Source organism: Heterodontus francisci, chromosome 10, assembly GCF_036365525.1.
Source record: "Heterodontus francisci isolate sHetFra1 chromosome 10, sHetFra1.hap1, whole genome shotgun sequence".
Lineage (NCBI taxonomy): Eukaryota > Metazoa > Chordata > Chondrichthyes > Heterodontiformes > Heterodontidae > Heterodontus > Heterodontus francisci.
Window position 1 is genome coordinate 103,309,166 of NC_090380.1, and position 23,913 is coordinate 103,333,078.

General features: G+C 44.6%; 1 protein-coding gene across 5 annotated transcripts in view; it reads right to left on the bottom strand.

Annotated features, from left to right (window-relative positions):
* The window catches only part of LOC137374264 (cell adhesion molecule DSCAM), a 555,631-nt gene that overhangs the window by 86,530 nt on the left and 445,188 nt on the right, over positions 1-23,913 (bottom strand). For all 5 annotated transcript variants that reach the window (XM_068040060.1, XM_068040056.1, XM_068040059.1 and 2 more), the window contains exons 15-18: positions 18,182-18,252; positions 11,413-11,653; positions 7,928-8,074; positions 6,582-6,737 (exon numbers count right to left, since the gene is read on the bottom strand). In XM_068040060.1, the coding sequence (XP_067896161.1) occupies positions 6,582-6,737; positions 7,928-8,074; positions 11,413-11,653; positions 18,182-18,252 (615 nt within the window). The remainder of the gene's footprint in view (positions 1-6,581; positions 6,738-7,927; positions 8,075-11,412; positions 11,654-18,181; positions 18,253-23,913) is intronic.

The following is a 23,913-nucleotide window of genomic DNA, read 5'->3' on the forward strand; positions in this document are numbered from 1 at the left end:
TCTTTAGGGTCAAATAAACAGACAAATTACATGTTTTCTTTTCGGTTAAAAAAAAACTATTTAGTTTTAAACAAATCTCGAAATGATTGCAACCTCATTCCCACACACATTCACCCACACATACATACACAAGAATAGATTGATAGAAAAGGGTGAGAGGTAGTTTAAAGTCCCAAGTGAGGCAAGTGTTCATGGTTTACAGAAGATTATTGCGTCTTCTTTGGAGGAAATGTGCTTTTTTTTTTAAGTTGCAGGCCTGATTATTTGCGGTCTTGAACTTGCGAAGGTACTGTAGAGCTCCAGTGGTTGTAATACAGCCCAAATCTGGTGACGTGTAGTTTGTTACCTTCACAGATGGTTAGGCTCAAAGTCACATTGTGATGTCTCTGCTCGGTGGCTGTTCTTGGTCAGCAGGGTTCTTCTCTTGCTTGCTGAATCCTTCTCACAGACTTTCTGTGATGTTGGCTTGATCACTCTTCTCTCTCTCCTGAACTACTTTTTTAAGGTAAAAATCTCTCACATTGGAGTTTCTGTTAGGAGATGCATGGTCCTTTCCCCTGTTGTTACCACACAATGGGCCATTATTTGATATTTGAATGGGAATCGTTGTTATGATGTTGCTGCTTCACACCTTATTTATCTTGGTTTGGCTATGAGCCTGACTGTCTCCAGAATCCTCTGTTAGTCCATTCATGTTGTTCAGCGTCATTAACATGCAACAGCTCCTTTCAATTTCAAAAGGGTTCTCCCCAGAGCTATTTCAGACGAGGTTAATGAGCTCCATCTTTGCAGACGAGTTTGTGGATTTTCAGTACAGGAAGGGCCACATGGTTGCTATGCCATTTTTCCTGTGTACAAGTGTCCACGTTCTTGTGATTTTGGTTGGCAGTTTGGCGGCACAGTGGCGCAGTGGTTAGCACCGCAGCCTCACAGCTCCAGGGACCCGGCTTCAATTCTGCGTACTGCCTGTGCGGAGTTTGCAAGTTCTTCCTGTGACCGTGTGGGTTTTCGCCGGGTACTCCGGTTTCCTCCCACCACCAAAGACTTGCAGGTGATAGGTAAATTGGCCATTGTAAATTGCCCCTAGTGTTAGTAGGGAATATGGGATTACTGTAGGGTTAGTATAAATGGGTGGTTCTTGGGCGGCACAGACTCGGTGGGCCGAAGGGCCTGTTTCAGTGCTGTATTTCTAAATAAAAAATAAGTTGACTTTTTAAATTCATAATTGTTCCATTCTATGTTTATTTCATCATGGCTCCTTCCGTGCATGACAACTTGAACATTTGAATTTCACATCTGATAGTAAGTGTAATAACTAAATATTATTTGAAATTTTTGTGTTAGTGAAAGACTGAATGGACTGAGGCTCTTTCACAGAGCAGAGAAGGATGAGGGGTGACCTAACAGAGGTTTTTAAATTTATGAAGGGGTTTGATAGGGTAGAGATAGAGGTGTTTCCACTTTTAGGGGAGTTCACAAATAGGGGGTTGGATTTTAATAGCCCACCGCTGTTCCTAGTGGTGGGTGAAAAAAATGTCAGCATGCACACGTGGGTCATGCGGCAGGTCATTTAAATAGCTGGGGCAGTCATGACACCAGCAATGGTATCAGCCGCCTGTGCGCAGGGGTTGCCGCCATTTTTAAAGGGCAGTCAACCCCGCCGGCAAATTTACATTTTAAAAGATACACCGCCCCCAAATGTACCAAATAAAATCCTAATGCCCCTTTCCCTCCCCCCAATAAAAATTACATTCCACCCCCCCCCCACCGCCCCACCAAAACACTTACCTTTGAAATCTGACCTCCCCCCCACAAGACTGTACAAAGTTTAAAGTTCACCTCTTCCCACCATCCCCAACACTCATTACATTTATTTGACCCTGTTTCCCCCCTCTCTCCCCACCAGTGTCATGCCGGCTTTCCCCAGACAGGGAAGTGAAGGCGCAAGAGTGCCAGCTACCGCACTGAAGATCACGGCCGGCCGGAAGATTGGAGGTGAGTGTATTTAAATGTATTCACTTTATTGATTTTCATATTGAAATTCAGGTCCTGTCGCCCAGCAGCAGGAGGGGGTCAACACGAAGCCTCGACATTGCCAGGAGGATGGGGAGGCGTGGCCCAGTGGTATTATCACTGGACTAGTAACCCAGAGACCCAGGGTATTGATCTGGGGACATGGGTTCAAATCCCACCACAGCAGAAGGTGGAATTTGAATTTAATTAATAAATCTGGAATTAAAAGCTAGTCTAATGATGGCCGTGAAACCATTGTCGATTGTTGTAAAAACCTGTCTGGTTCACTAATGTCCTTCAGGGAAGGAAATCTGCTGTCCTTACCTGGTCTGGCCTACATGTGACTCCAGACCCACAGCAATGTGGTTAACTCTTACATGCCTCTGAAATGGCCCAGCAAGCCTCTCAGTTGTACCTAACCGCTACGAAGTCAATAAAAAGGAATGAAACCGGACGGACAACCCGGCATCGACCTAAGCGCCGTAAACGACAACGGCAAACCCTGCCCTGTCGACCCTGCAAAGTCCTCCTTACTAATATCTGGGGGCTTGTGCCAAAGTTGGGAGAGCTGTCCCACAGACTAGCCAAGAAACAGCCTGACATAGTCATACTCACGGAATCATACCTTACAGACAATGTCCCAGACACTACAATCACTATCCTTGGGTATGTCCTGTCCCACCAGCAGGACAGATGCAGCAGAGAGGGCGGGACAGTGGTCTACAGTAGGGACGGAGTTGCCCTGGGAGTCCTCAACATTGACTCTGGACCCCATGAAGATTCATGGCATCAGGTCAAACGTGGGCAAGGTAACCTCCTACTGATTACCACCTACCGCCCTCCCTCAGCTGATGACTCAGTACTCCGCCATGTTGAACACCACTTGGAGGAAGCGCTGAGGGTGGCAAGGGCACAAAATGTACTCTGGGTGGGGGAACTTCAATGTCCATCACCAAGAGTGGCTCGGTAGCACCACTACTGACCGAGCTGGCCGAGACCTAAAGGACATAGCTGCGAGACTGGGTCTGCGGCAGGTGGTGGGGGAACCAACACGAGGGAAAAACGTACTTGACCTTGTCCTCACCAATCTGCCTGCCACAGATGCATCTGTCCATGACTGTATTGGTAGGAGTGACCACCGCACAGTCCTTGTGGAGACGATGTCCCGCCTTCACATTGAGGATACCGTCCATCGTGTTGTGTGGCACTATCACCATGCTAAATGGGATAGGTTTTGAACAGATCTAGCAATGCAAAACTGGGCATCCATGAGGTGCTGTGGGCCATCAGCAGCAGCAGAATTGTACTCAACCACAATCTGTAACCTCATGGCCCGGCATATCCCCCACTCTACCACTACCATCAAGCCAGGAGACCCACCCTGGGTCAATGAAGAGTGGAGGAGGGCATGCCAGGAGCAGCACCAGGCATACCTCAAAATCAGGTGTCAACCTGGTGAAGCTACAACCCAGGACTACTTGCATGCCAAATTGCATAAGCAGCATGCAATAGACAGAGCTAAGCGATTCCAAAAACAATGGATCAGAACTAAGCTCTGCAGTCCTGCCATATCCAGCCATGAATGGTGGTGGACAATTAAACAACTAACTGGAGGAGGTGGCTCCACAATTATCCCCATCCTCAATGATGGGGGAGCCCAGCACATCAGTGCGAAAGATAAGGCAGAAGCATTTGCAACAATCTTCAGCCAGAAGTGCCAAGTTGATGATCCATCTCGGCCCCCTCCAAAAGTCCTCAGCATCACAAATGCCAGTCTTCAGCCATTCGATTCACTCCGCGTGATATCAAGAAACAGCTGAAGGCACTGGATACTGCAAAGGCTACGGGTCCTGACAATATTCTGGCATTAGTGCCGAAGACCCGTGCTCCAGAACTTGCCGCAACCCTAGCCAAGCTGTTCCAGTATAGCTACAACATTGGCATCTACCCAGCAATGTGGAATATTGCCCAGGTCTGTCCTATACACAAAAAGCAGGACAAGTCCAACCCGGCCAACTACCGCCCCATCAGTCTACTCTCAATCATCAGCAAAGTGATGGAAGGTGTCATCAACAGTGCCATCAAGCATCACTTTCTTAGCAATAACCTGCTCAGTGATACCCAGTTTGGGTTCCGCCAGGGCCACTCAGCACCTGACCTCATTACAGCCTTGGTTCAAACATGGACAAAAGAGCTGAACTCAAGAGGTGAGGTGAGAGTGACTGCCCTTCACATCAAGGCAGCATTTGACCGAGTATGGCATCAAGGAGCCCTAGCAAAACTGGAGTCAATGGGAATCAGGGGGAAAACTCTCTGCTGGTTAGTGTCATACCTAGCGCAAAGGAAGATGGTTGTGGTTGTTGGAGGTCAATCATCTGAGCTCCAGAACATCACTGCAGGAGTTCCTCAGGGTAGTGTCCGAGGCCCAACCATCTTCAGCTGCTTCATCAATGACCTTCCTTCAATCATAAGGCCAGAAGTGGGAATGTTCGCTGATGATTGCACAATGTTCAGCACCATTCGCAACTCCTGAAATACTGAAGCAGTCCATGTAGAAATGCAGCCAAACCTGGACAATATCCAGGCTTGGGCTGATAAGTGGCAAATGACATTTGTGCCACACAAGTGCCAGGCAATGACCATCTCCAACAAGAGAGAATCTAACCATCTTCCCTTGATATTCAATGGCATTACGATCGCTGAATCCCCCACTATCAACATCCTAGGGGCTACCATTGACCAGAAACTGAACTGGAGTAGCCATATAAATACCGTTGCTACAAGAGCAGGTCAGAGGCTAAGAATCCTGTGGCGAGTAACTCACCTCCTGACTCCCCAAAGCCTGTCCACCATCTACAAGGCACAAGTCAGGAGTGTGATGGAATACTCGCCACTTGCCTGGATGGGTGCAGCTCCAACAACACTCATAAAGTTCGACACCATTCAGGACAAAACAGCCCACTCAATTGGCACCCCATCCACAAACACCACTCCCTCCACCACCGATGCACAGTAGCAGCAGTGTGTACCATCTACAAGATGCCCTGCAGCAACTCACCAAGGCTCCTTCTACAGCACCTTCCAAACCCATGACCTCTACCACCTAGAAGGACATGGGCAGCAGATGCATGGGAACACCACCACCTGCAAGTAGCCCTCCAAGCCATACACCATCCTGACTTGGAACTATATCCCCGTTCCTGCACTGTCGCTGGATCAAAATCCTGGAACTCCCTTCCTAACCTGTTGGTGGACTTACATATCAAGGACTGCAGCGGTTCAAGAAGGCAGTTCACCACCACCTTCTCAAGGGCAATTAGGGATGGGCAATAAATGCTGGCCTAACGACACCCACATCCCACAAACAAATTTTTAAAACTACATGAGCGGCGATTTTTACTCTTGACTCCACCATTTTGAGTGACTCCTTCACCATCGCCTCTGCATAAATGTTGAATAGGGGTAGCAGTTGGCATCCCTGGTGCACGCCTCTCCCAGCAATGCCTGGATCTGACTCTCCATCTGCTACCCTCACGCTGACCTTTTGGTTCATATGCAATACTGCTATCATTCTCCGATCCCTCAAGTCCATCTTAAACAAGGGAGAATCTGAATTTTCCCAGCCTTTTGGAGATGGGCTGGAACGTGGGAGGGCTGGCAATGTGGACAGGGAAAGTGTTGGGAGGGGAGCCTGACGTCTTCCCGCTACCATGGCAATATGCCATGGCGGCGGGAACCTTAGCGACATGGCTACCCACCAGAAGGCCAATTGAGCCACTTAAGGGCCCAACTAAAGGCTACTTCCCATCCCCGCGGGCATTTTGACTGTGTCAGGTGGTCTCCCCATCACATGGGGAGACCATCAGGTAAATCCTGGTGGCCTCCCAGCAGGTTCCCAAGGTGGAGGCCCTCCTTGATGGGCGTCCCATGGCCCATGGAAGGGCGCCTCTGTGCCTAACTCACCACCGCTGCAACAAATCATCCACCCCACCACCGGGGACTCTTTGTTGGCCCTGGCTTCCTTGCAAACACTTAGGTGCCTTCAAGGGTGCCTTAGCATTGAGGCACCATGTCCCTCAGCTAGTGGTGGCACTGTTGAGGCTGCAGGCCCTCTGATTGGGCCTGCAACTCTGGGACCGGAGAGGGGAAGGGCCTGTTAATTAGCTCCTGCTCTCAGCCCTAGCGGTGGGACTTCTTTGGGGCTGAAAAAATTCAGCTTAGAGTAGCTGAAATGGAGCAAGTTCCCGTTTCCACTACTAATATCCTCAATTTTGGAATAAAATAAGGTTCAGCACTGAAAGCATCCACAGGTGTGTGCAGTAAATAGCCAACGTTTCCTCACACTAATGGCTGTCTCAGCTAATGGCCTCACAACCCCTATATCAGAACAATTGGACTTTTACATTTGCTGTTGTTATTACTGCCACAGACCTGATTTAATTAGGGTTTTACCATCTGTTGTGGGCTAGAGGACAATGCAAGATGCTGTAACAAAGCATGGGATTTTACAAAATTCAGGGTTACGCAGGAAATACAGAATGATTAGAATGTCGTTAGCATTGACCTACCATCCTCTTTGGTACGTGTAAAGATCTGCTCGCTCCTGACTCCATCGCCTGCCCGGGTGAATGCCAGCACCTGTATACTGTAGTTGGTGAACTTCTCAAGCCCATCCAGCTCCAGCGTGACCTGGGTAGTCGTGACGTTCCTAATCTCTCCGAGCTCTGATAAAAAGCAAATGAGAAGAACAAATGTTGAAGCTGTCCAATTGAATATTTCAACATACTTGAAAGGTGGAATTGGACTCAGCCAGTCTCAGGCAGGATTTTAGTGAGGGGACTACAGGCCAGGGAGTGGGGAAGTCAGTCAATGTTCCCACTCCTAATCCACTGGCACCTGCTGGAAAGTGGATGTTACATATCTTGTCTCAGCTGTGAGGACACGTCAGTCAAATATAATGATGGTCTAGGTTCGCCTGGAAGAATTATTATTTGATCAAGATATTGGAGGGCTGCTTCTGCCTTGGCAATATTCTGCTTTTTTAAGTGCCAATTTGGATGACTGAATTATCAATCAGAATTTAATTAAATGGATACTATCCAATTTTTAAAGCAGCACAATCAATAAGCTATAAAAGCTAAAGAAACATATCAAAACAAATCACAATGTTGTTCCTTATATCTACCATGCACTCCTGTCCCTGCAGTGCCCACCAGTCACAGAAGGCCTCAAAGTGTACTAGGAGATATCGTGGGCTCCCTCTCCAGGGCCAACCAAGGGTGGTTATAGCTGAAACTATATTCTAGCTGCAGTCCCACTCTTCAGAACAGAAGAGGAAAAACCAGGGTGGAGGAAGCTTTCACCTCTAGATCCTAGGTTCAACGTAGGCCTAAGGCCTAGGTTTGAATCCAAACAAGCAGATGGGGTGAAGTCCTCTCTCTGACAGCTGGAAGCATCTTACATGAGCGGGTTTGAGGCAGTCTCAGACCACTTCATATTAAAAAAGCAAATTCACAAAGTTTGTCGAGGATAAAGTGACGCTGCTTAGAAGGTTTATTGCCCTCCTTCTGTCGTGAGGTGAGTCATGCATACATATTCTTTGTGTTTACTAATAGAATCTGGAAGCCCTGATTAGTGAATGGCCCTGATTTTGAATTCAAATCCATTGTTTACCAAGGTAATAAAAAGGGCATCTGGATTGAAAGAGGGATGTTACTGTTCAAAGTCAGGGATATGATAAGAACATATTGCTACACTGAAATATCATTGAAATTTGTGAATGATAGTGATGCTGTCTTTTCCTGCTCAGCCACTCTGTTGAAATCAGGGATGGAGAGAGGCTAATGAGCTGATTCTGTGCTGCCTAATCTCAGGAAGGAATAACACTACCCACAGATTACTGCAACATACTTACCTCCATCTGGGAGATTTGCCCAGTAAATAACTCTATATCCCTGCAGAATCCCATTCAGAGCCTCCTTTGGTGGCATCGACCAGGACAATGAGATGACCTCTGGAGATGTGGCACTGGCTTGGACATTGTCTGGTGGTCGGCTGGGTACTGCCATGAAAAAGAAAACAAATAAAAGGCACGAATGAGAATTTCTCCTCAAATCCAGTGGACTTCAAACACTCTTAAGATCAGAAACCTGATTCAAAACTGAGGTTTGTGACACCCATATGAAGCAAATACTATGGCGTCACCAAGCGTGACACTGAATGCCATGTTATTTCTAAACATGGTGACCTTACAATTCACTAATGTACTTCAGAGAAAGAAATCTTTAATTATCTGGTCTATATGTGACTCCAGTCCCATAACAATGTGACTGACTCTGAACTGACCTCAGAGGTAACCTAGCAACCCACTCTGTTATATCAAACCGCAACAAAGAGAAAGACCATTGTGGGAGCACACGGAGTGCAGTGTTTCCAGAAAAAGGCCCACCACCATCTCCTCAAGGCTTACTAAAGATACACAATAAATGCTGATCTTGTCAGCAACACCCATTTGCCGAGAATGAATTAAAAGATGTTTGTTGAAGACCTCATTCATTATGCAATTGTGTGCAAGGATAGGAACACAGGAAGCCATTGTCATTGCTCAATCTGTTGACTGCAATATTCAGAATGCAATCCCTTCTTGATGTGGGCCTACAGCAGGAGATTGGCCTGTTCACTCAGGAGGGTGACAAGCTGTATTTAACATGGAAAATGTCACATTGGCACTGGCAAAGAAAGGGGTGGATGGGCGAACAGGTCCTCTGAGGTCAGGGTAGAGACAAATTTTTGGAGGTAAATATCTCTGGGAACTGCCTGTCAGAGATAGTGCATTAATTGTATATCAATTGTGCTTAATTATATGCAGGGGGAGGGTGTTAATTAGGGTCGTACTTGAGCACCATATAAGGAGACGCATGCTGAAACTGAGTGCAGGTTTGAGTAAAAATACATGTTTGTGATCTTTTTTACTCTGTAAACTAAATGTAAGATTGAATAAAAATTGGCTCCAGCATCATCCTTCAACAACAAGCTTTCTGGAATAGAACATAGTGGGCCTGATTTCAACTCTGTAAGTGAATTGGTTTTGAGTGAGTTAAAATCTCGCCTGATTTTGCAAAAGCACAAAAGCGTGGCTCTAAAATAAATTTTAATGCAATGATTTAAAAGATTCAAAGATTAATATTAATCTAGATTTTTAAAGAGGTGAACAAGGATAAATAATTCTAAATCTTCCACACATTTTTCATTATTTTTTCACTCCCTTTGCTTAGTGTTTGAACTGAATTGTTCGTTTTCTACAGTAACCTATCCTGGTTTCTGACCAGCCGAGGGCACTGCAGGAAGGCTGAAGTGCCTTCTCTCAAAGCCGTCGTGTACTGTATTCTGCTATATGGATTCTGCAATCTTAAAGGGACAATCACACAAAGCTAAAGAATCCTTGCAAGCCATTATTTCTGTGACGGAAATGTCAAACTAATCGCACTGACCTACTCTCTCCACATTGCCTTGTGCAATATCTGACACTCCTCTGAACTTTCCTCACTTGATCCTCTAAGCTCCACATCCTTCTTGCTTCCTCATGGTGCTGAAGTCACAATCTCTCATTCTAATTTGTCCTTTCCCAGGTTCACAAAGCTGTGGACCTCCCTCAGTCTATCGTAATTCCTAAAATGTAGTCAGGCTTTTAAAAAGCCTGGCTAGATATTATCTAACTACCTCTTCTCACATATGACAGCAGTTCATGTTTGATGCGCGGTCAGCATTTTGGAGGCTCAATTCTCATTTGTGGACTAAACCCAGGGAAGAATCACTTCCTTGCCCCCTGAGGCCAATCCTACTCATCAAGTGATTCCGGCTGCTGCACATAGTGGGCGGGAATTTCTGACTCTGGCAGCTGAATCATTTCAATTAGCATGAGAACAGGAAAAGGGAAGGGGGAAATGAAGGGAGAGAAAGCAGAAATGAAGGAGAGGGGGAAGGGCAGAAAAGGGGAAGTGACAGAGAAAAAGAGAGAGGGAAGGGTAAAAATGAAGTGGTGAGAGATGGGGAAAAGGGAGAAGGAAGGAATGAAATGACAGGGAGAGGGAAGGGAGAAATGAAGGGAGAGAAAGTGGAAATGAAGAGCACAGGAAAGTGGGAAATGAAAGGAAGACAAAGGGATGGAAAAGAATGATAGAGCGATGGGGAAAAGGAGAGAGGGAAAGGCAGAAATCAAGCGCTGAGGAAAGGGAGAAATTAAGGGTAGCAGGAGAGCAGATGTGAAGGCAGGCAAAAGGGGAAATGGGAGGAAAGAAATGAACGTGAGGAAATGGCCCCAAGTCTTTGGTAGCATAATGGTTCTGTTACTGGATTAGTAATCTGGGGGCTTGGACTAATGATCCAGAGGCATGAGTTGAAATCCCACAATGGCAGCTGGGGAATTTAATTTCAATTAATTAAATAGAAATGAAATCACAAGCTAGTATCTTAATGTTGACCAGTAAGCTACTGGATTGTTGTAAAAACCCATTCACGAAAGGAACCTTTAAGGAAGGAACTCTGCTATCCTTACCCAATGTGGCCTATATGTGATTCCAGTCCCACAGTTATGTAGCTGTCACTTAACTACCCCCTAGCTTCTCAAGGGCAATTAGGGATGAACAATAAATAAGCATTAACAGTCACACTCACAAAAAAATGAAGAGAGATGGAATGGGTGAGCAAAGGGGAGAGTGGAAATGGAGAGGGGAAGAGTGAAAGTAAAAGGAGAAATTATAGAAGGGAAGAAAGGAGAAAGTGTGAGTCATGGCACTTGGGGCAAGAAGTGCCCCAGGGACTGTAACCTGATGTTTGTGTGTGTGCCAGATAAAATTTGAGGGATGGCGAACAGCAAAGAGTTTTAGATGTTTAAGTGTTTAGCTCTGCTGTCCGTATCCTAATCCGCAAGTCCTGCTAACCTATCACCTCTCTGAGCAACATTGGCTTCTGGTTCGGCAATGCCTTGACCTTTAACATTTTCATCCTTGTGTTCAAACCCCTCCCTGGCCTTGCCCCTTCCTATTTCTGTAATCTCTTCCAGCTCTACAGCCCTTTGAAATCTCTGTGACCCTCTAATTCTGGCCTCTTGAGCATCCTCACTTTCCATCATCCCACCATTGGTCACCATGCTGTCAGCTGGCTAGAGTCTAAACTCTGGAATTTCCTCCCTAAACCTCTCCACCTTGCTATCACTCTCTTTCCTCTTTGAAGACGTTCCTTAAAACCTACCTCTTCGACCAAGTTTTTGGTTGCCTGTCCTAAGATCTCCTTGTGTGGCTCAGTGTCAAATTTTGTTTGATATCGCTCCAGTGAAGTAACTAGTGACAGTTTGCTATGTTTAAGGCACTTCATAAATGCATGTAGTTGTTGTTGACCTACCATCCTCTAATGTTGTAGCAATAATTTCCTGTGAGGAGGGTCCAGTGCCCGCACGGTTACAGGCCTGAACCACCACTCCATACTGCGTAAACTTTTTCAGATTGTCCAAGGTATACAGCTCGCTGTCACCAGTCGTCTCCATGCTGATGATGTTGAATTGGTAGTTGCCGCCGGTGCTGTACTCCCGATAACCAATCTGATAGCCGCGGATTAATCCATTTTGCAAGTGCTTCTTTGGAGCCTGAGCAAATGGGAGGGAGTTTAAAAAAAGCACACGCAATTATAATTCATAGAATTGGGGCTACGCAAACAAATTTTTCCCCTTCTGAGTCTTAGTAGTGTTGGTTGAGGGATAAATGTTGGCCAAGGCACTGGGGGAATTGCCTTGCTGTTGTTCAAAATACTGCCATGTCCACCTCAGAGGGCAGATGGGGCCTCAGTTTAATTTCTCATCTGAAAGACGGCACCTTTGACAAAGCAGCACTCCCTCAGTGCTCTGAGTGGCTGGAGGATGCAGGATAAAATTGGCAGTTTCACTCAACTCACAAGGGTAAGTAGGAAATGGAAATATCAGACTAGTGCAGTTAGGGTGGTGCTCTGAGGGTGGTTGAAGATTTGTAAATGAAGCAGAGCAGAGCGAAGTTAACTTTACTGCCTGCAATGCCACACTTTGCCTACAAGTTATCCATTACTCACACTCTGAATCCTGATTTTGGAAGGAGGTAGCTGGAAATTAAAATGGAAGAAAGAAAAGAAGCAGTTCCAAAGTGCCTTGTCATTTGCATAATACAGTTAATATTCAAAACTACACTAAATAGTTCAGTTTTTCCATCAACCTGCCCTGCAAAAAATATATTATTAAATAAAGTCAAACTGAACTTGCATGCTGACAAAGCAATATTGAGCCTTGTTACACACGTCACACGTTATGAAAGCTTCTGAATATGGCACAAAAATATCAGACAAAAATAATACATGAGTGGGAAGTGAGTGGCAGCTCTGTCAAATTCAATTTAAGGTGAATATTAGTACAACAATATGAGAGGACACTACCATGATTATCTTTACTTAGACATACACAGGTACACAGAGGCTCAGGAAAAGGGTCCCTACCTATCATCATTGTCTTTACCTAAACATATAGAAGTCCACACAGCAGTCATTTTAACCTTCTCCATTTAAGTAGTAAACTGGTAGGGCAGGTAATCAACTCTGTCAGATTATCGCAAAAGAACCAAAGGTGCCAATTATCACCATACTTACACACATACAGAGACACATTACACACAGAGACACCCCCACCAACATGTTCCCCCCCCTCCCCACACACACACATACAGAGACACATTACACACAGATACCCCTGCCCCCCACACACACACAAACGTGGCTCAGAGTTGATGAGCTGCAGGCTAAGTACTGACACTGCGATGCATCAGGGAGGGAGCAAGTTACCTGGACACTCTTCCAGAAAGCAGTCACACCCTTTAGGATAGGGTCGTCTAATTTGGTCAGTGGTCAGGGACAGGAGGGTGTGACTGCAAGTGATGCAGGTAAGGGGATTGAGAATGGCAGATGTGGAGGTGCCTCAGACATTGCAATTGGCCAACAGGTTTGAGGTTGTGCCAGCTTATATGGATGAGAGCAAGGGCTGCAGGGTGGATGAGCAAACTGACCATGGCACCGTAGTACAGGAAGCCATTCAAGCAGGGGGAAGTAAATAGGAATGTAGTAATAGTAGGAGATAGTTTAGTCAGAGGGATAGATACAGTTCTCTGTGGCGAAGAGCAAGAGTTCAGAAGGCTGTGTTGCCTGCCCGGTGCCAGGCTGCGGGACATCTGCTCTGGGCTGGAGAAGAACTAACAATGGGAGGGGGAGGATCCAGATGTCATGGCCAATGTGGATACCAATGACGTAGATAGGATTAGGAAAGAGGTTCTTAATAGGGAGTTTGTACAGCTAGGGACTAAATTAAAAAGCAGAACCTCAAAGGCAATAATCTCTGGATTATTACCTGATCCACAAGCAAATTGGTGTAGGGTAAATAAGATTAGAAAGTTAAATGCATGGCTCAAAGATTGGTGCTGGAGAAATGGGTTTCGATTCGTGGGGCACTGGCACCAGTACTGGGGAAAGTGGGAGCTGTACCATTAGGACGGTCTTTACCTGAACCGTGCTGGGACCAGTGTTCTAGTGATTCGTATAACTAGGGCGGTAGAGAGGGTTTTAAACTAAATAGTGCGGGTGAGGGATCAAGTGAGAGAAGATATGATAAATTAAAGAGAGAGGACAAGGCAAGACAGCAAGGTAGAATGAAGGGAAATAATAATCAAGCATAGCAGGAAGGGACAGAATGTACAAAATTAAGAGTGTGCAAGCAGCTAAGGCTAGAGGTTGCATAAATAGTAAAAAAAAAAGAACAAAAGGCTTTGTATTTGAATGCATGTAGCATTCGTAACAAAACAAATGAATTGATAGCTCAAATAGAAATAAATATGTATGATCTCATAACCATTGCAGAGACATGGCTGCAAGATGACAAAGGCTGGGACCTGAATATTCAAGAGTGCATGACATTTTGGAAGGACAGGATACTAGGAAAAGGTGGAGGGGTAGTTCTGTTAATTAAGGATGACATTAACACAATAGAGAGAGGAAACCTTAGTTCTAAAAATCAAGACGTAGAATCAGTTTGGGTAGAGATAAGAAATAGCAATGGTAGGAAGTCACTTGTGGGAGAAGTTTATAGGGCCCTGAACATTAATCACACTGTAGGACGGGGTATACTGGAAGAAATAATTGGGGGTTGCGAGAAAAGTACGGCAATAATCATGGGTGATTTTAATCTACAGATAGATTGGAAGAATCAGATTGACAAAGGTAGCCTGGAAGATGAGTTCATGGAGCGTTATCGGGACAGTTTCAAATAGCAGTACGTTCTAGAGCCAGAGAGCAGGCTACTCTAGATCTGGTAATGTGTAACAAAACAGGATTAATTAATGACCTCATAGTAAAGGCGCTCCCAGGTCGCAATGATCACAACACGATTGAATTTCACATTCAGTTTGAGGGTGAGAAGAGGGGATCCAATACCAGTGTTTTAAACTTAAATAAAGGCAATGTTGAGGGTTTAAAGACAGAGCTGGCTAAAGTAAACTGGGAAATTAGGTTAAGGGATAGGTCAGTTGAGATACAGTGGGAGACATTTAAGGAGATATTTCACAACACTCAGAAAGGATACATTCCAGTCAGAAAGAAATACTCTAGGGGAAGGACACTCCATCTGTGGCTAACTAAGGAAGTTAAAGATAGTATCAAATTGAAAGAAAAAGTGTACAATTTAGCGAAGAGTAGTGGCAGGTCAGAAGATTGGACAGAATACAAAAAACAGCGAAGAATGACTAGAAGACTACGAGAGAAAGCTAGCTAGAAATGTAAAAACAGAAAGTAAGAGTTTCTACAGGTATTTAAAAAGGAAAAGAATAAGTAAAGTGAGTGTTGATCCTCTAGTGAGCAAGTCTAGGGAGTTAATAATGGAAAATAAGGAAATGGTGGAGGAATTGAACAGATTTTTTGCATCTGTCTTCACTGTAGAGCAGGGTTGTCCAACATACAGTCCGTGGACCTGGATCCGGCCTGCCAAAGGTTTCCATCCGGCCCGCAGATGTATTTCAGAGATGAAAAATCTCCCATTGTCTTCTTCACTCAGACTGGCTTTTTTTAAAAGGCCACCAGAAAACTCCAAATCTATCCGAAGTTAGGAAACTGCTTTTCCCACTCCCAGCACCTGTCAGCTGTGACACTGAGCGTGATTTTTAAAAACCTGATGAACCACAAAGCTGCAGCACTGGGCGCTCCCATTCCCTGCAACTGTCAGAGAGAGAAGGAACAGAGAGAAAGAGGGGACAGAGAGAGAGAGAGAGGGAGAAGACAGAGAAAGAGGGGGGAACAGAGAGAAAGGGAGGAACAGAGAGAGAGGGGGCAGAGAGAGAGAGAGGGGTTCAGAGAGAGGAGGCGACAAGAGAAGGGGGGACAAGAGGGGGGGCAGGGAGAGAGACAGAGAGGGGACAGAAAGAGAGGGGGACAGAGAGAGAGGGGGACATGAGAGGGGGGACAGAGAGAGAGAGAGGGAGAGGGGACAGAGAGAGATCAGACAGGGAGAGAAGGGGGACAGAGAGAGAGAGTGGGACAGAGAGGGGGAGAGAGAGGGGCAGACAGATACAACCCCCAATGCCAGAGGCCTCATAAAATTCAGCCCAAGGAGTCTGCAAAGGGATATAGATAGGTTAAGTGAGTGGGCAAAGATTTGGCAGATGGAGTATAATATGGGAAAGTGTGAACTTGTCTACTTTGGCCAGAAGAATAAAAAAGCAACATATTATTTAAATGGAGAAAGATTGCAGATCTCTAAGGATCTGGGTGTCCTAGTACACGAAATACAAAAAGTTATTATACAGGTACAGCAAGTGATTAAGAAGGCAAATGCAATGTTGTGGTTTATTGCCAGTGGAATGGAATATAAAAGTAGAGACGTTTTGCTGAAGTTGTACAGGGCATTGGTGAGACCACATCTAGAGTATTGTGTACAGTTTTGGTCTTCTTACTTAAGAAAGGATATAATTGCATTGGAAGCAGTTCAGAGAAGGTTCATTCGACTGATTCTTGGGATGAGAGGGTTATCTTATGAGGAAAGGTTGAACAGGATGGGTTTGTATTCATTGGAGTTTAGAAGGATGAACGGTGATCTTATTGGAACATATAAGATCCTGAGGGGACTTGACAGGGTGGATGTTGAAAGCATGTTTCCTCTTGTGGGAGAGACTAAAACTAGGGGGCACTGTTTAAAAATAAGGAGTCTCCCATTTAAGACAGAGAGGAGGAGAAATTTATTCTCTCAGAGGGTCGTGAGTCTGTGGAACTCTCTTCCCCGGAGAGCAGTGAAGGCAGGGTCATTGAATGTTTTTAAGGCAGAGGAAGACAGATTCTTGACAAACAAGGGAGTCAAAGGGTATTGGGCGTAGGCAGGAAAGTACTCCTGGTTCTAGTTCATATGACACATCACACACAGACCCACCCCCCCCCCCCCCCCCCCATACAGACACACATACAGAGAAACACTCCACACAGACCTCACACACACACTCATACACTAAAAATTCATATCCAAGCACACTCACGTGTATACTCCCCATACACATTCAACCATTCTACAAACACAGATCCACCGCCACCATATATCCTCCTCCCCAGACACGTGCGTTCACTCCCACCAATAACACAGACACAGACAGAAGACAGACTTTGGTTTAGGAGTTTGATTTGAATGGATGTTTATATATTTTGTTGCACTGAACATTACACAATCTAACAGAAAGAATGACGCATAGATAGAGGGTGAACCATACTAAGAAAATGGAAAGAAATGGAGGAAAAGGGGGTCAGAAGAAGTTATCGATTTAAATCTGGAAAAATAAACAAAATATTTGGCTGCTGCCTTCATCTGAAATATATATACCAAGATATAACCTGGATATCAGTAAATTTACACACATGCTTCATAAAATAATGGTGTTCTCACTATATAATAATGCTGCAATCACATAACGGAAAAAATAGATCTTATTACTTTGAGTACCAACCATCTGGGAGTTTATTAAGAAGGTATAAGGTGGTTTCAGTCATTTTTGGGTTTTATTCTCAATTGTCAATGTCAGTGCTCTTCCACAAATGCGCCCAATTTTGTTATCAATCACTCCTCAATGAGGTGCAGCATGACTTTACAGAGTAAAGCGTCTTGCACTCAGAAATGACCTTAATCCCAATACTAGAGAAGTGCCTATTGAGGTGAAAGAGCACGTAATAACTCACAATGCCACCTAGTCCCATATATTGTGAGGAAAGGGCAGTGGTGTGCCCCACTGTGCCACCCAGTGCCCCTATTCAGGTGAAAGGGCAGCATGCATTGTGGAATCCAGTCCCACTTATTAAGGAGAAAGGACAGCATGCCCTGGATAAATTAAACCTTTATTCTTCTTGCAGTACAATGGTGAATCCACCATTGTACTATGTTTTTCAATGGGGCAATGAAAATCCACAAGCAAGGTGGTAGAGCATGGCTACCCGACCTAAACCTGACCAGAACCGACGACATGTGTCAGGTTTGGGTCGGGTCTCTCTTCCGGGTCTGGCATTCGGGCTCGAGCCGGATCGGACTCAGTGCTGCCTTTTGGTCAGGGAGGAAAAAGCTTCAAAATTTGAACAGCCAGGACTTCAAGGTGGGAAACGTGCATCCAGACTCTGCACTAGTCTGCAGTGAGCGATTCCATCCAAGGTAGAGCACAATGTCTTTGATATAACCAACTTCATTCCAGTAGTTGGGTCAGGCCGGGCGCAGGAAAAAATCAAACGACTCAGGCTGGGTTCGGGCTCGGGTCGGATGTGGTTCTGTCAGGTTCGGGTTCAATTGCATACCCAAGCAGGCCTTTACAAGGTGGTAATGATTACAGTTAATAAGGGGAAGAGAGCATTTTGTTGACAGAATACCCCACACCTTGTCCCAAGTTATAAATGTATTGTTAATAATGGTTATCCTTTAAAACAGTTCCTTTAGGCCATGTTTACAGATAGTACAAAACCAAAATGTAATGTCGCGAAACGCAGTGAACAGAGGAACTCTGACCCAGTCACTGTAAGGCGTGGGTAAGGAGGCCTCCGACCTTTCCATTCTTATCAAAGAGTTAGCATAATGGTTACACTTAAATTCATTTACCTTCCAAGTCACTTTGATACACTGAGAAGACAGAGATTCCAGTACAACATCGATGGGTGGGCCATCTGGGGCTGAAGAGAGAGTTTCAAACATAATTGTGAAAGTATCAGCCACATTGAATTAATGGAACTGAGAAGCTAGGCTTCTGTAAACAATGATGCCGTGAAACCAGAAACACCTGGGCGAATTGGTCTTCATTTTGTTCCTCACATGGCACCGTGCATACATCCCACACACATTGCCCCTCCTACCAACCGAAATTCACACATGTAAGCATTGCACACAAATATACTAAATATTAGCAGCTTTCTGTACATATTTTCCAAGGCTGGCACTAAACTTAACAATATGATACTCAGGCTCTGCTCCCACCATCTTCCTGCACTTCTCTCATTGCTTTCACTGGAGTAGTGAGGAATGTGAGAACACAAGGAAACACAGCTCAAGGACATACCTTCAATGATCAACAGTTGAACCCCAGATTATTTACCCAACTCCTTTTTAAACAAGTTCATCAACTCAGCCTCAGCAGCCTAGTCAAGATGCTCCAGCCCTCACGGGTGTGGGGCAGGTTTGCTGGACCAATTGGTCTCTTCCTGCCAGTTATTTGAGTATGTTTGTAAAGGCCCTGCAGACTCCTCACACTCCTTCCGGAGATACAGCAGAGGGCCGTGGATTGTTGGCACCTGACACTTCTTTCTGTCAATAAGACACAGAGTAGACACATGCTGTTTGCACAATCAAATGATCATTAGGCTGCAAATACATCATTGCATTGCTCGTACATTTTTGACAATGATGTTACTGGATACCATAATGGTAAAAATTATGCTTGGGATTTTCAGAATTCAACAATTTGCAAACCTTAACACACCCTTCCTTGAAATAAAGAATTGAAAACAACACAAGGTTGGAATCACCAGGACAATTGACTGGAGACAATGGGACAAATTCATCAATCACACACTTCCAATGAGGTGCTACAGTGAAGGGGAGTGTGGGGAGCGTGAGGCTACAACATTGCAGTGTTGATTCTTTGACCTGGTACTCCCTTAAAGTGCAATTACTTCCTCGGAGTGCAAGATTGGCTAATTGACCTTTATATGGCTTGAAAGAGGAGGCTGCCAAATTCAAAACTGTTTACTTGAAAACAACAAAGAAAAAAGCAGCAAACAATTGTGATCGAGGAGTGTTTGAAATTAAAGGACTAAGGCACCAGAGGAGACAAAATAAACCAATTAACTTCACGAAGACGTCAGGAAAATGCCTGCAGTCCGAAGTAATTTGGGGCACAAGGATGAAAACGAGAACAAGTAGGAAGCAATTTGATGGGTTGGATTTTAAGAACCACTGCTGAGAGCGGTGGCGGCCTCAAAAAGTGGTGGCTCGCATGTCCAGGTCTCACACTGAAGTGCCACCGCAATCTCCCATGCGGTGGCTTATTTAAAATAGACGGGGCAGGCCATCCATCACTGGCAATGGCATCAGTTGCCTGTGTGCAGGCGCTGGCACCTTTTTAAAGGGCAGTCAGCCCTACCAGCAAATTTCAATTATTAAAGTGAACCCCTGCCTCCTCCCCACCCCCAAATTTGCAAAATTAAATTGTAATGGCCCTTTCCAACTCCCCAATAAAAATTGCATTAGGTATTTGCCCTTCCCCCCACCAAAACACTTAACCTTTGAATATAAAAACATAAGAAATAGGAGCAGGAGTAGGCCACTCTGCCCCTCAGGTCTGCCCCGCCATTCAATAAGATCATGGCTGATCTGTCCCAGGCCTCAACTCCTCTTTCGGGCCTGCTCCGCCTAACCCTCGACTCCCCGAGGTTTCAAAAATCTATCTACCTCCTCCTTAAATACATTTAGTGACCTAGTCTCCACAACTCTCTGGGGTAGAGAATTCCAGAGATTCACCATCCTCTGAGAGAAGAAATTCCTTCGCATCTCAGTTTTAAATGTGTGCCCCCTTATTCTGTAACTATGTGCTCTAGTTCGAGATTCCCCCACCAGTGGAAACTTAACATATTCTTAACATATACCCTGTCAAGCCCCCTTAAAATCTTATATGTTTCAATAAGATCACTTTCAGGGCAGCACAGTGGTGCAGTGGTTAGCACCGCAGCCTCACAGCCCCAGGGACCCGGGTTCAATTCTGGGTACTGCCTGTGCGGAGTTTGCAAGTTTTCCCTGTGACCGCGTGGGTTTTCGCCGGGTGCTCCGGTTTCCTCCCACAGCCAAAGACTTGCAGGTTGATAGGTAAATTGGCCGTTGTAAATTGTCCCTAGTGTAGTTAGATGGTAGGGAATATGGGATTACTGTGGGGTGAGTATAAATGGGTGGTTGTTGGTCGGCACAGACTCGGTGGGCTGAAGGGCCTGTTTCAGTGCTGTATCTCTAAAAATAAAAATAAATCACCTCTCATTCTTCTAAACTCCATGAATAAAGGCCTAACCTGTTTAGCCGTTCTTGATAAGACAACCCCTTCATCCCAGGAATCAGCCTAGTGAATCTTTTCTGAACTGCCTCCAATGCCAGTATATCCTTTCTTAAATACGGGGACCAAAACTGTACACAGTACTCCAGGTGCAGCCTCACCAACACCCTGTACAGTTGTAACAAGACTTCTCTATTTTTAAACTCCAACCTCCTAGCAATAAAGGCCAAAATGTTATTTGCCTTCTTAATTACTTGCTGCACCTGCATGCTAACTTTTTGTGTTTCATGCACAAGAACACCCAGATCCCTCTGTACTACAGTATTTTGTAGTCTTTTTCCATCTAAATAATAATCTGCCTTTTTATTCTTCCTACCAAAGTGGATGACTTCACACTTTCCCACATTAAACTCCATCTGCCAAGTTTTTGCCCATTCACTTAACCTATCTATATCCCTCTGCAGATTCTTTCTGTCCTCATCACAACACGCCTTCCCACCTATTTTTGTATCATCAGCAAATTTGGATACACTACACTCTGTCCCTTCCTCCAAGTCATTAATATAGATAGTAAATAGTTGAGGCCCTAGGACTGATCCTTGTGGCACCCCACTAGTTACGGCTTTCCAACCTGAAAAAGACCCATTGATCTCGACTCTCTGCCTTCTGTGTTTTGGCCAGTCCTCAATCCATGCTAACACATTACCCCCAATACCCTGAGCTCTTATTTTGTGCAATAACCTTTTATGTGGCACCTTATCAAACACCATCTGAAAATCCAAATACATTACATCTACCGGTTCCCCTTTATCCACTCTGCTTGTTACATCCTCAAAGAACTCTAGCAAATTTGTCAAACATGATTTCCCTTTCATAAAACCATGTTGACTCTGTTTGATTGCATTACATTTTTCTAAATGTCTTGCTATTTCTTCCTTAATAATGGACTCTAGCATTTTCCCAATGACAGATGTTAAGCTAACTGGTCTATAGTTTCCTGCTTTCTGTCTCCCTCCTTTCTTGAATAGGGGTGTCACATTAGCGTTTTTCCAATCCACTGGTACCAAAATGAGTTTTGATATAATATGACCAATGCCTCCACTATCTCTGCAGCCACTTCTTTTGAAACCCTTGGATGCAGGCCATCAGGTCCTGGCGACATGTCTGCCTTTAGTCCCATCAGTTTGTCCAGCATCTTTTCCCTCATGATAGAAATTGTTACAAGTTCCTCCCTCCCATTTACACCTAGCTCATCTGTATTGTTGGGATGTTTATAGTGTCCTCCACTGTGAAGACCGATGCAAAATATTGGTTTAAATGATCTGCCATTTCCCTGTTCCCTATTATTAATTCCCTAGTCTCATCCTCTAAGGGTGCCACACTTACTTTAGATACTCTCTTTTTATACACCCATAGAAGCTCTTCACGTTTGTTTTTATATTTCCTGCCAATTTACTCTCATAATCAATTTTCTCCCTCTTTATTAGTTTTTTCGTCGTCCGCTTCTGGTTTCTAAGAAATTCCCAGTCCTCTGGCCTATCACTAGCTTTTATCACTTTGTATGCCTTTGTTCTTGATTTGTTACTCTCCTTAACTTCCATTGTTATCCACAGGTGGTTCATCATTTTCATTGAGTCCTTCCTTCTGACCGGAATAAATGTTTGCTGAGTGTTATGAAATATCTGCTTAAAAGTCTGCCACTGCTCATCTACTGACTTTCCCTGTAGTCTATCTTCCCAGCCCGCTTTGGACAACTCTTTCTTCATACCTCTGTAATTGTCCTTGTTTAAGTTGAAGACACTGGTTTGAGATCCGAGTTGCTCACCCTCAAACTGAATTTGAAATTCTACCATGTCATGATCGCTTCCCCCTAGAGGATCCTTAACTACGTGATCTCTTATTAATCCTACCTCATTACACATTACCAAATCTAAAATAGCCTGTTCCTGGGTAGGTTCTGCAATGTATTGTTCTAAGAAACAATCCGTGATGCACTTTACAAATTCATTTTCCATGCTACCCTTTCCAATTTGATTTGTCTAGTCTATATGCAGATTAAAATCACCCATGATAATTATAGTGCCCTTCTTACACGCCTCCATTATTTCCTGATTAATAGTTTGTCCTACAGAGTGGCAACTCTTCGGGGACCGAAAGACCACTCCCACCCGTGATTTCTTTCCCTTGCTATTCCTTATTTACACCCAAACTGATTCTACATAACGATCTATTACACATAGATCATTACTCACAACTGCACTGATCCCTTCCTTTAATAACAAAGCTACCCCACCTCCTTTTCCTTTCTGCCTATTCTTCCGGAACGTTGAATATCCTTGAACATTGAGTTTCCAGTTCTGGTCATCCTGCAACCACATCTGTCTGATAGCTATCAAATCATATCCATTTATTTCTATCTGTGCCGTCAGCTCATCTATCTTGTTGCAAATGCTACGTGCATTCAGATAAAGAGCGTTAAGCTTTAACTTTTTACCATTTTTACCTACTCTGGTTCTAATTTCTGTTGTACTCTTATGCTTGAATTCTAACCTTCCCCTGCCCAGACTGTACAAAGTTGAAAGTTCACCCCTTTGCACCATCCCCTACACTGATGATGCTTACTTGACCACAACCCTGCACAGAAAATCTTAACTCCCCCCCCCTTCCCCATCAGTGTCACATCTGCTTTCCCCAGATGGGAAATTGAAGGCGCGGGAGTGCCGGCCAATGTGAAGATTGCAGTGGGACCGGATGATTGCTGGTAAGTATATTTAAATGAATTTGTTTTATTGATTTAAGTATGGAAATTGAGATCCCGTGGCAGGCCTCTGCTGGGACCATCTTCTGTCCACCACCCCCACCCCCACCCCGCCCCGCAGCCCGATGTTGTGGGCTTGGTAAAATTCAGCCCGATATTTGCATTAGCATGATGTTCATATCTTAATGAAAAGATTATGTGGGAGAACATCGGCAAGTCCTTTACTGAATCACAGAATTGTTACAGTCCACTTTTCTCCCCAACTTCAAATGCATTTTCAAACTCTATCTCTTTAACCACATCTTTGATCATTAAATAGAATTTACAGCACAGAAACAGAACATTCAGCCCAACAGATCTATGCTGGCATTTTAACCACTCTCTGAGTAAAGAAGTTCCTTCTGAATCCTTACTGAATCCTTATTAGTGAATATCTTATCTTTATGGCCCCCAGTTTTGAGCTCCCCCATTAATGGAACAATCTTCTCCACATCTACACCAACAAACGCTTCATAATGTTAAAGACATTTACCAGGTCAA